Here is a 13,338-nt window from a genome sequence, read left to right as displayed (position 1 = left end):
CCTATTCTAGTAAGTCGACTGTTTATATCGCCTTTTTGTTTATAACTACTTATGTTTTTTTTAATAAAGATTATTTTATTATAAATATATTGCGAGGCTACTGTAAGTATACCTATTTCTTTAAATTTGGCACGAAGGGATTCGCGTGATCTAAGTTTATATATCGATCACCATCACTTGTATTCTACAAATAGTGGGTGTAATTGCAGCCAAGTGGTGGTTTGTGTTTATAGGAAGGATACTTTAAGTATAATAATATTTTTTTAGGTAGAGGAAATAATAGAACTTCTTCGATTGGGCAAGGCTAGGAACACAACGAGTGAGCGCCTGTCAGGGGGAGAGAGAAAACGACTGTCGATTGCTCTGGAGCTTCTGAACAACCCACCGGTGATCTTTCTCGATGAACCTACTACGTGAGTTTCCCATCAATTTGTTACAATAGCGGACGATTCATGTAGACCTATCACAGGCACTTTTGAAGCGTTCATGCATATATGTTTACATAATTGTAACTTCGTTCGACAACTTAAACCTAAAGCTATGAGGGCTCCAAACGCGCCCTGGTCTAAGAGCCCACAACAAACTTAGCCGGATAATTTAAACTACAATTTAGTGTTATTCAAGGGCTGGATAAACAAATTCCTTAAAAGTTGGCAAAAAATCGGTGTCTTCTCTGCCTCTCTACTAATACAAAAAAAAAAAAACATGACACTACCCTATTGAAAAGACGAGCCTAATTTTACGCAGGAAGGAAGAGAACTTCCTCTGGAAGGATTATTCTAGGCAACATCTGTTTTGTTTTATAATACAAAAGGGACAATTAAGTCATTAATATTAAATCACAGAAGGATTTCAAATATATTTGTAATAACTGTGAACTCTGAGCAGAAAGAATGTGTTTATTGTTACAATGTAGTCTGGTTTCTTCAATTTATTTTGCATTACACAAGTAATTATTTCAGCAGGTAATGATACATAATGAAAACAACCCGTCAACATAATATTGTGTGATAACAAAACAAGAGGAAAATTATATCCGCTATAATTACTAACGACAAGCTAGTACATAATAGCAGCCATTAACGTAATTATTTTAAAATTGTTAATTTAAATATTGTGCTATAAATAAATAAATTGCAAATAAAGTTGTTGCCATCTGGATACACCTTCCGTTTAAATAAATCCTTACAGAAGAAAAATTACGCCCTCGTATGATTGAGGTGATGAAAATACAAATTACCTAAATATAAATTTTATTACTCATGAAATATAATTATAAATAGGTATTAAACTTAGCAATTCATAGATCTTTATTATGATAAGAGGATAAATTAAGAACTCTTGAAATAAAATTAATTTCTAACTAAATAAATGGTACTGAAACATTTAAATTAGCAAGAGTTAGAAAAAAGCATCCAGTGGAGTTATCTTAAAGTACTAGTTATTAATTCACTAACAAAAACTTGCGAAATTGATACAGTTTTTTAGGCTTTTCCTAGCTTTCGAAAATCGACAATATGTAGTTTGAAGTGCTGCATTGTTTGAAGGTTTTTTGGGTCTAGAAATGATTTCCAGGACTTCATTTTCTAGTGGCCTGGACGACGTAGCATCATCAACATGCGTATCACTACTCAAACGCGTAGCCCGAGGGGGTCGTACCGTGGTTTGCTCCTTGCACACTCCGTCTGCGCGTCTTTTCGCAGTTTTCGACCACGTTTATGTTGTTGCTGAGGGGAAATGTGGATACCAGGGTACGGCGGCTGGAGTTATACCCTTCCTCAAGGAACTGCAATTGCCTTGCCCGAAAACTTATAATCCTGCTGACTTTGGTAAGCATGTTCCTATTATAGATGTGATTTTGATCATCAGCCTAATTAAAGTCTTTTTGGGTCAGACCTTTTCTTTTCTCATGGGGAAATCCTCATGTATACCACCGCGCCACGGGTGGCACGGTGATTATGTCGGACTTCCACCGACTAAAGAACCCCACGGTGTTCCAACCAGACGCCTGGTGGCTGGGCTACGGGAACGCTTTTGCACACATCCGCGATCCAGTTAGCGGTGCCTGCCGTTGCAGACCCTCCTCTGAGACATTCTAAAATGGCCCTTTAATCGCCGAAGGTGCACTGGGCACACAGGGTGCGCTTTCCAACCTCTGAACTTATCTGGGTGATGGATTCCTTGGGGTGCAGACCTGGTTTGAGGGAGAAATATAGAACTTAGTCTTACTTTGCTCCAAGACGAATTGGTAAGCTAAGGTAACGGACCCTGACACTTAGGTAATGATATCAGTGTAAGACACTAACCGCCATCTTCGTCAAGTGGTTTGCATGTTACACTGTAATTACAGGTTCAAGGTTCGGTTTCCGGGTCGCTTTAAAATCTTATTGATATTAGATTTTCTGTTAAAAACAAACAAACAAGCGCGGAGTTAGGAAATTGAAAAATTTAAAATTTTGCCTGCAGAATAGAGACGAATACAAGATGATTATTGTTTAAGAAAGTCGTGTCAATAAGAGCGAATTTTGGATGTATTGCTCAGAAGAAGCTTAAACCAGTATCTTACCGGCCAAACTTGTAAAGCATTCTCTTTTGGATTTTCGTGACATGAATCTACTACCTATAGAAAGTTTATCGCAAATACCTTACTTAGCCGTAATACATTTATAACTACACTTTCACAACATTTGCTGTAATTATTCCAGTAATTGAAGTATCAAGTGGTGAATACGGTTCGCACACAGACTGCATGGTAGCCGCTGTGGACAATGGAAGGAGTCAAAAATGGAGGCAATATGCTGTCCATGACGTTTATGAGGAAATGGAGATAGAGCAACTAAACACGGGAGTTTTGGACAAACATCATTATAAGTACGAGAGCACGCCGTGCCAGCAGTTTCATGTGTTGTTGAAGAGGATGTTATTGCAGACAGTAAGAAATAGGGTGAGTGAAGAAGTAATAAAAAGATTGCGTTCAATTAGGGTGATTTGTTCTCAAAGGTACTTCACTCACCTATAGGCAGCGTGATGGACTACGGCCTGGAAATCATTCTAAGAGGAATCCCGTGCCTGTAGTGATTATGTAATGGGTTAATAATGGTGCATTCGAGAAAAGCACACCCTTTTTGACAACTCGCGCAAACTTAGAGAATATAATTATGTGAGAAGAGTGTAATTTGGGCGCTCTTAGTTAGCCCATTTAATTCAAGTTTTTTTTGATAGTTCCCCTAAATCCTAATTATAGTACATCGGGAAATATCGAGGGATTAATTAAAATAATATTGATATATTTATGCATAGCATAGCACACAATAAGGATACTAAGTTGAACTATTGTATCTTTTCATTATACTGTGATAATAGTGTGTAAATAAAAAACGTGAGGTTATTGAACGATGATCCCACTTCTGATTTTATATTTTAGTTGCACTTAACATCTATGACATTTTGAGAAAGTGCGATTATAAGTAAATTCTGGCTCTTTGTTAGCTATATATCTAACTAGCTTCTTTTTTTTAGGGATACCTCTGGTTGCGGGTTTGCCTTCATTTGTTTTTAGGTGCAATAGTAGGTGCCCTGTTCAGTAGCATGGGTTATGACGCTTCCAAGACTTTATTCAACTTCGGTTTCTGTTATGCCTGCATCATTGTTATGCTATACACCACTATGATGCCTATATTATTAGCATGTGAGTTTAAATTTTATCGTTCGTGAATTTAGTTTTAATTAGAAAAAAATTAACTAATTGTTGCTGATTTTCTTAATGTGCCTGAGAGACGGATGGATTTTTTGTGATAGCATTATTAATTATATTTAAAATTATATTTAATAGTGCAATTTTTTTGAGTAAATTGTTTGATACTGAAATATTTAACCTAATCTCAAGATTACTTTGCGATTTGTTATATTTGATATACACTTTATAGAGCGTTTCCAAATCCAAATTTCCAGATCCATCCGAAGTTCTACTAGTCAAGCGAGAATACTTTAATCGATGGTATGGTTTAAAGCCCTACTACGCAGCTCTGGTTATCTCTCGTACTCCAGCCACCATCTTTTTCTGTCTCCTGTACGTGGTGATAGTGTACCCTCTAACCGCACAACCTATGGAGTTGCCAAGGATAATGATGTTCATAACTATATGCATTTTGACTGCACTGATATCTGAGTCTTTGGGAACGCTGATCTCTTCTACGTTGAGTGTTGTGGTAAGTATTCCATCAAAGAGAGCAATCAATGATAAAAAGGTTTATCTTTCAACCGCATCATCAAAAAGCGTGGTATTGTAAAGTTTCCTAGATCTATATCCCATGGACACGTAGAAATGCTTGTGTCCAAGAACTAGATTTGCTGAAATCACTATGTTTTATATATGTCAAATTCGGTGCTTTAGGGATATATATAGGGATGACCCGTCCAGTTTGTTATTAATAGAAGCCTTAATAATTATTAAGGTTTATAGGGCAATCGAATCGTTACATAGTTACACAGATAACGCAGAAATATGTTTGATGTTTTGACTGTTGTTTTATAGCAAAGTTTCTGAACTAAAACAAGTTTCGAAACTTTGCTATAGTGAAAATTAATCTTTATTAATAAATTATTAATATCATCATCATTTTTAAAATCTTGTTTCACCTCCCCAAAACAACCCTAGATATCTTTCTTTATATTTCTCTATTTCAGAACTCGATGTTCGTTGGCCCGGTGGTATCGGTCCCACTTATGTTATTAGCAGTATACGGCATTGGCAGTGGTGACGAAGCTCCCCCTATTATCTGGAGACTAGCAAGAGCTTGTTCCTTCATGAGATATGCCCTAGAGGGACTCGTGGTGGCTGTATACGGCCCTCCAAGGGATGACCTTATATGCCCAAGTGAAGTTGTTTATTGCGAATATAAGAATCCTGGGTAAGTTATTTTTCTTCTATATTTTTTTCTGTCAGCTTCATCATCATCATTGTCATCATCATCATCATCATCAAAGTCAAAGTCAAAGTCAAAAATATATTTATTCAAGTAGGGCCCATAGGTGGCACTTTTGATGCGTACATAAGAATTACACGGTAGTGAGATGATGGCGATAACCACATTCGTAAACTTAAAACTAAAGCTACGAGGGTTCCATCATCATCATCATCACCAGATTTTTAATGTACACTGCTAGGTGAGGCGTCTATTGTAGCACAGATGGAATAAGAGATTAGACGTACCACGCTGATCAACATTGACAATGTGGGTTTACGGGCTTTAAGAAATATTTAGAATACGCCAATTTCCTCACTCCGCTGAGGCCTTATATAGCAAACCTTCAAATGATATACTCGAACTTTATTCATAACAGCGTCTTCGCTGACGCAGCCGCTTTTATTTCTTACGCTACCCGGCTGAGGGTCTAATCCACGACTTTAAGATTAAACTGACCGAATATCGCATTTTCCCGACGTCACCGTAAGCCGAGATCCCAGTCTCACATAACACCGTTGCACTCACCCTAACTCCCTATTGAGGTTAACAGTTGCACATTATCGGATAAAAAACATCGACTTCAAATCCCTGCAAGCCCCTCTGACTTTTCTAAGTTTTAAGTGAAGCGAAACATCGTGAGGAAACCAGCACACCTGAGAGTTCTCCAAAATATTCTCGAAGGTGTGTGAAGTCCACCAATCCGCACTAGTTCAGCGTGGTGGACAACCTTCCCCCTTGTCATTGTGGGAGGACACTCGTGCCGGTAATGGGCTGATATGATGATGATGATGATACATGATATTAAACGGATTTTTAAACCACTTTATCAGAATCTAATTAAATTCATTCCATAAACTGTAGTCTACTGGGTTTTGGACGTACCGCATAAATAACGGTTTCGGAAAGAACCCAGTTAAGGAGTTTTAATTAAAAATTCCGTCACTAATTGTATCAAAAATAACGGAGGTTGTGGTCGCCGAGACTTTTACTGATTTGGGTGATAAACTCAGTGCTACTTTTCGATTGAAAACACGATTTAATTGCTGCATTGAAATTTAATGTGTACATACACCTACATTAAATATGTTGAAATTTAAAGCAAAATGCTACTTTATGGGTTATTTCAATAAGCGACATTCTTTTTCGCAGATAGATATGGTATAAAGTATATTTTGATTAATGTTATATATTTTGAATTATTGGAGTTCTACATTATTCTCAAGCATTACAAAACATCATTATCTTACCACGAGGCGAGATAACAGACGAGAACTAACGTAGGTACTGATTAAGAAAAATCGATGCATTGGTTGAGCCAAAAGTGGGTAGCAAATAAACACACACAACACACGTATAATATTACTTTAAACTTCTGCATTTATAATATTACTAGCTGTTGTCTGCAACTTTTTACGTGTTTTCTTTGGGTTTGTAAACATTTCGCGGGATAATAGGTATCCTATAGCTGTATCCAGGATGCTAACTGTTTCTATGCACTCCGAGATAAGTAAAGGTTGTTGTTAAAAAACCATGCTCACAAATGTTAACTATGTTTTAAAATACCCAGCTGTCTTTCCAGGATAAATATTATCCTGTGTCTATCTCCAGGACATAGGAATGAAACAAACATCTATATTACTTGTATGGATAGTAAGGATGAGCAAATTAAATTTAAAAAAAATACTATTGGACAGAAGCAGGCGTTACTTAGCGGGATTCCATGATTTATTATGAAAATTAGGCTTAATTTGCTATACTCCGCAAAAAGCAGGAGAATCTGTATGGTGTAATTTAGAATTTCTTCATTCCTTATACTCCACACCTAACAGATCTTCGGCAATGTACCCTCTACGCACGTTTCGCTCCGAAACCGGTGCATCCTCAGGAGATGTTGACCTTAAAATGAATAATTGTTGAGAACTTCTTAAGAACTTTTTCATAAGAAATAAATACTTTTTCCTTACAGGTACTTCATCAAAACCATGGGTATGTCAGGAGTGTCTTTCTGGGTGGACCTAGGAGTGTTGATCGCCATTCTGTTCGCAATGAACCTTGGTGCCTACTACCTTATACGACAAAGGCTATCACCCAACTACGCTTTCCGTGCGATTAAATATATTGGTAGCTTTATTAAGACTAAAATGAGTCTTACCATGTAGGGAAGAGTGTACTCAAGCTGTGGTTGCGCTCGACCGTAGGAATATTCCTCCGAGCTGGTGTTGTGCTCGGGGATCGATATTCGATCATAAATTTTTTCATTTTTCGATATGACAGTAGCTGATAACCACATTAAGAGTTGTAAAAGCGTCACCGGGAGATAGGGCGAGCGCGAAAATTCGCCATGAGAAGAGACGGCCCTGCTTTCGAAGTTTCGATTCCACAACTTGGAGCTGTTTGTGGTATGAACATGATTGTTTTTCAGTGTCTGTGTGTTTATTTGTATAATATAAGTATTTATGTTCAAAAAATATTCATTTTTATATTTGTTATCTTAGCTTACGCTTACTTTGGGACTAGACGGCAATTTGTGTATTGTGGTAGTAAACAAAAGGTAAAACCTGTATATGGCCCTCATTTATGTAAAATTTGATAGCGCAATGTAGGATCTTGTGGCGCCATCTAGTTTTGATAACGAGGAGCCGCAACAAGATAAATATTGTAAAGTGGATGTTTTGGAGATAATAAAACCGTCATCATTGTCAGCCTAAAGTGAGCTAACATCAATAAGAAAACAACAGTAAATTACAATACAGATGAATATTTATAGTACGAAAATATTAGCAGGCCGCAGTGCGAAAACATTTTGAATGACATTATTGTGCTACTATTTAACGTAGAAAGACTGTAAATTCCTTGCTTTATGCTTATTTTAAACGTGAATAAATTGAAATACTTGCCAAATTGCACTAACGCACAATAAAAGAAATATAAAGCGGTAACCTAAGGACTGCATCGCACGGAAAGGATTCTTTTTTACCATTTTATAACGGAATCCTAGAAATAACTATATTAATGCGAATAACTAGTAGTAAATGGCGTAATGTTGGATTATTTATGCAGCTTTTCCTTACACTTCAACTGCTTTGAAAATGTAGAACGTGAAAAACTCTTCATACATAATCCGACGTTATGTCATGTTTATTATTAAGTTTTGTGTTTTTTTTATCGAAACTGTGGATATTCAGAAATCGGACTTGATATTATTTATATTAGACTATTCATAGAACACTAGTGACGTAATTTTTTTAATTAACTTTTGTGAGACTAATGTACAAAAGAAAGCTCCGTTTGAAGTGAGCACCAGTGATAATTTAAATCCTACAAGTAGTATTTGGTGCTAATTTCGTTGAACATACATCTCTTAACTAAAGTGACAAGTCTAAAATTACTGGTGTCCATCTTGGGATAGGGATATTAAGGTTACTACTTTCTTTTTCGTAACTGTCATTTTAGTATACTTTAGAGTAAGGGTTGGTTAGAAACACCAGGGAGCCATAGAAAGTGCAGAGGTGCACCACGAGGCGCTCCTACGGAATAATCAAGAAAAATATTTTTTATAGTCTTTGTGCAGCGGTGTCACCACTTGTCCCACACCTTGAAAGTTATCTGTGGATCACCAAGCTCAGCCATCCCATTATTCGAGTTGTTTTATTCTTGTTAATTCTTTTTTTTAAATTACGACTTAGGCTGCGTGGACTTCAGAGTTGGGTCTTATTTTAAATACAGGTGCCATGTATGGGTACCATTACCAAATTTCAAAGCTGTCTGCTCGCGGCTTAGCTCGTACATAATTTTCAATTTTCCTTCGGGAACTTCTTAAGGAAACGGGATAAAATGTAGCCTTTGTTCTTTTCAATGTCAAGGTTTATATGCATACTAAATTTCATCTAAATCCGTTCAGCCGTTTTTGCGTGATTGAGTAACAAACATCCACACTTTCACGTTTAGAATATTAGTAGGGGAATGGCGTTATTAGTTTTATTTTTACGCTTATCTGTCTAACTAACTAGGGCCTAATATAACTAGCTAGGTTAGGGAGCGGGCGCCGTGACAAATTCCTTAACTTGTAAGTGCGCCACTGGCCTAACAAGGTTGGGAACCCCTGCTTTAGAGATTTAGAGTTTTACAAAACTAAGAGTACGAGAGGCAATCCTTTTTCAAAAAGTACCTTTGGAAATGGAAAGCGGCACTTTTATAGTTGTTAAATTAGTTTAGATGTGTAGATACTACCGAATTAGCACTATTATAATTTATCGAATTATTCTTTTATTAATTAGATTTTGTGTGCCTATTTTTAATAAATTCATTTAAATTTTCTAAGTTAGGTCAATAAGTAATAAGTAAATATCCTAAATGGTGTTAAGACTGGTATGTTTTATAAGTGGTATAAAATAAATATTTTTGAATCTTTAATTTTTTTTTTCTACCACCAGTCAGCCCTTGAGAGCTAGCTGGCTATATAGCGGGCTAACCTATTAGAGGTATGGCAGTTATATAAGCCCGACCCTAAGATACTACGCGGCATCGTACCAGAATCGCTTGGCGGCACGACTTTGTCGGTAGAGTGCTAAGAGCCTCCCACCAGACAATATATATTAGGTCATAGATTGTATTCTTTCTTATCAAAATCGGCCAAATAAGGGCGACGTTATAGTGGTACTTTTAAATAGAAAAAAAAACATCATCATAATCATAATATAAATCCATTACCGACTACAATGGGAAGAGTTTGGGCCGTAGTGGTGCCCTCCACACGCCTTTGAGAACATTATGGAGAACATGCTGGTTTCCTCACCTTCACCTTTGTTGAAACAAGTCATATTTAATTGCTCAAAACGAACATAACTTAGTTTTTGAGGTGCATGCTGGGATTCGAACTCGGCCCCCACGAAAGCGCAGCGAAGTCCGTACCACTTATCACCGCTTCTCATCTTGTCCAGACTGACTGACTTTGACTTTGACTTTGACATCATGTCGTCATCATCCGTCATATTCATTTACTATAATACGTCCCTATAGGGACTTATCATAGTAAATGAATGATAGTAATGCCCTTCTCACTTTTGAGGCTTGGATAACGCTTAGTCAACGATTATTAAAATGCGTAAGTGGTGCGAGGCACCGATATAAGTCTACGTAAGAATATTTACAAACAAACATACATAACAACGGGGAACAAAGGGAAATATATCAGACATAAAACAAATAAAACTGTATATTCAAATTTTGTTTATTCACCAAATTATTGAATATCACTAAAACAAAATCACCATTTCGTTTCTCATTCAAACATAAGTACTCTAAGTAGTATAAAGATATCTGACGGACAGTCAAGTTAATTTTTTTTTCATTATATATAAAACAGTAGATAAAATAAGCGGTTTCAGATCTATTCGTGGGCGACAATGCGCGCGTGCGATGTTTTTAAAACTCCAAAATTATTTTGAAAAAGGCGTCAGTAGTTTATTTTGTGTTCTCATATAATTTCATGTATAGGTAAAATATTTGCTTAGATATAAACTTCAGTCAAGAAAAATATTAGATTCGATTTGTATTGGTGTTTTTCTGGACACCTGAATCTTATTATCCTCTTAGCAAAACCACATGTGTACTGCTTAAAACTTATAAGTTTTCCTTCGGTTGTCATATAAACAGTTTATTGGTTCGTCACGACTAACATTTCCGAATATAATGTTTCTAAGACGATGTTTCTTACTATAGGAAATAAACATTACAAAGTAAATAAATATAACCATAAAATAAAAGGCATATTGCCATAAGATTCGCAATAGTTATCTCATGTTAAAAAGGTTTATTTTAATTCTTAGTATGGTTTAACTAAAGGAACACCAAAAAAAAAATAATATTATTAATGTAATCAAACTAGTAAATGTGTCGTTTTTTCTCGCACGCAATTACTTAACATTCAAGTTTTTCTACATTTTATCTCATTTAGTTTGCCTTTGTTTAGTAATAGGATGTTATATTATAAGGGTGCGACATAGTTTAACACTGGGATTATATATAGGTGAAGTCTCACAATGAATCTTAGCGCATAGTGTGTGAGTAGATTCCAATTAGATTATTGAAAGTTGACACGAAAATGTGTCTGGTGTTGTATTTGTTATACTGAATTTGTAATAGAAAACATACATTCACTATGTATGTTTTCTTATATGCTTCGTACTACATTTACTATAGTAATACATCACTAGGTACAAATTTAATCACTAATCTTAATATTTGTAATGGAATGTACATATTAGTTTGTTAAAATAAAGTTAAAAGAACCAACAAATATATTATAAATACAAAAACGTAACAAAATCTTAAAATAAAACTTTCTTAAATGATAAAAATAAATGTACATTAAAAAAATATGTTCCATTACATCAGGTGTTACAATATTAAAAATAACTAAAGGTGCTTTATAATCGTCAGATGTCATATAGGTAAAAATAAATCCCGTAAACAATTTAGTAAAACGTCAAACTTATTCCAGATGAGGACTATGACGATTGGAAAAACCAGGTCGGAATTTAATAAATTACATTTTATATTATTACAGTTCGAATACAGTCGGTATTCGAACAGTCAGTAATAATATAATAATAATAATAAAAACTTTAAAAAAACGATGTTCAACTGTAATAGTCTCTAATTCTTTTCATTGCATCTTAGATTTTGTTATTACTTACCAATTATCATAAGGTTATAATGTTGTCAAATGAAAATTGTAAATTAACAAAAGAAGAAACACATTTTTGTGTTTTATGTACCAGTAACTAAAAAGTACACGGTTCCTATTGCATTTGGAGTGTTTTGGTGTTGGTACACAAAATATTTATTCATATATATTATTATTTAAAATGTTAAAATTTTGATTTATTAATTCAAATCCCTTTAAATCGCAACATCCTTTGAAACAAAAAAAAAAGATTTACGTACCCATCGCCAAATACTAGCAATTTTTAATAATTCGGCGACAAAAATACAAACACGCCGCTTTATCGACTAAGATCCATACGAGTGGATGAGATTCTACTAAAATATCCATATCTGCGTAAAATTAAATGTATGTTTTTTCACAAAAAAATCAGGAATCAATTAGATTACTCCTACTGGAAACCGGTTTAAAAGAAACTTGCCAGCAAGCATCAATCATAATTTGGGCAACCAGTGACGGTCCGGTCCGGTCACTGCCATGGCACTACTATGTTATGGGGCGAGTATATGTTTATTTATTTAAAATAGCCAACAACCAAGTCGGGTAACTTTGTTTTTCAATGTAAGATTGTAAGTCAATGAAAACTGAGGTTTTTTGTATTCTATTTCGTCTACAATGCACTAATGATTCAAATAAAAATTTGATTTTTTCAAGTACCAGACGTATAAAACCTTTTTTAAAATGCGTTATTCTTTAGTACTGGATATTTGGTCATGAATCGTGACGTGATAAGCATTGAGTGTTAAATATATTAGCCTTTTTTTACTTATAAAAAACGATTAAAAATCTTATTTTATGTTGACTATCAATGCCCCATTGAACAGCAAAACATTACCCAACAAGACAGATAAATCTAAATAAGGAAGAACATTTCCTATATTAATTTATGTATTTGATTTTACATTAAGTGATATAAAGTTATATGGGAGGAATTGTTTTGTTCAAGATATTTTAAAGAAAACATGCGTTAATTTATGCCTTAATTAAAGTAATTTATTTAAACCTATTTTTATTTGTTATTTATTATAAAGAATTGTTTTATTTTTTACATTATTGCCTGCTATTTCTGATAGTTTCTTTATTTACATAAGGTACTCATTCCACGTCCCCGGCGCTTACATTAAAAAAAAAAAACTTAATTATGTACACTATGGTAACTATTTTATATGATTATTTTGTATATGTATAATATTTTTAATGTCGTATATACAATTATGTTGTGATTTTTTTTAACTTATAATAAGATTCCAATCTTATGGAATATAAAAAAAAAAGTAAAAAAAGATAATTGCTGTTAATTAGAAACAAAAATGCTTTTTAAGCGAAATTAAAATTAAAACGTTTATATATACGTATATGAGAAAAAACTTAATTCTAAACATATTGTAAATCATAACCTATTTTGTATGCATTCATGGAATGTTTTTTTTAGGAAACTAGAACAATATCTCCGTATACTTATACACTCGTGCTATATCTGTATAACGAGCAGCGTTGGGCGATAGTTAGTTGAGGTATACTGAAATAGGGATTGTAAGCTCTAATCTTAATCGATATACCTACATAATATGTCATATATCATTACATAAACGATATATTATATATTCACGCATAACAGGGTTTCAGTAAGCATAAGTATAAGTA

At 34.6% G+C, this 13,338-nt stretch overlaps 1 protein-coding gene across 1 annotated transcript in view; it reads left to right on the top strand.

The window, feature by feature from the left end:
- LOC120627357 (ATP-binding cassette sub-family G member 1-like) overlaps positions 1-9,380 on the top strand; it is a 50,877-nt gene extending 41,497 nt beyond the window's left edge. The window contains exons 5-11 of the mRNA XM_039895342.1: positions 268-413; positions 1,591-1,829; positions 2,706-2,944; positions 3,520-3,688; positions 3,952-4,208; positions 4,687-4,910; positions 6,934-9,380. Of these exons, the coding sequence (XP_039751276.1) occupies positions 268-413; positions 1,591-1,829; positions 2,706-2,944; positions 3,520-3,688; positions 3,952-4,208; positions 4,687-4,910; positions 6,934-7,126 (1,467 nt within the window). The 3' untranslated portion in view covers positions 7,127-9,380. The remainder of the gene's footprint in view (positions 1-267; positions 414-1,590; positions 1,830-2,705; positions 2,945-3,519; positions 3,689-3,951; positions 4,209-4,686; positions 4,911-6,933) is intronic.
- The last annotated feature ends 3,958 nt before the right edge of the window (positions 9,381-13,338 follow it).

Source organism: Pararge aegeria, chromosome 11, assembly GCF_905163445.1.
Source record: "Pararge aegeria chromosome 11, ilParAegt1.1, whole genome shotgun sequence".
Taxonomy (NCBI): Eukaryota; Metazoa; Arthropoda; class Insecta; order Lepidoptera; family Nymphalidae; genus Pararge; species Pararge aegeria.
This window is presented reverse-complemented; position numbering and strand designations above follow the sequence as displayed.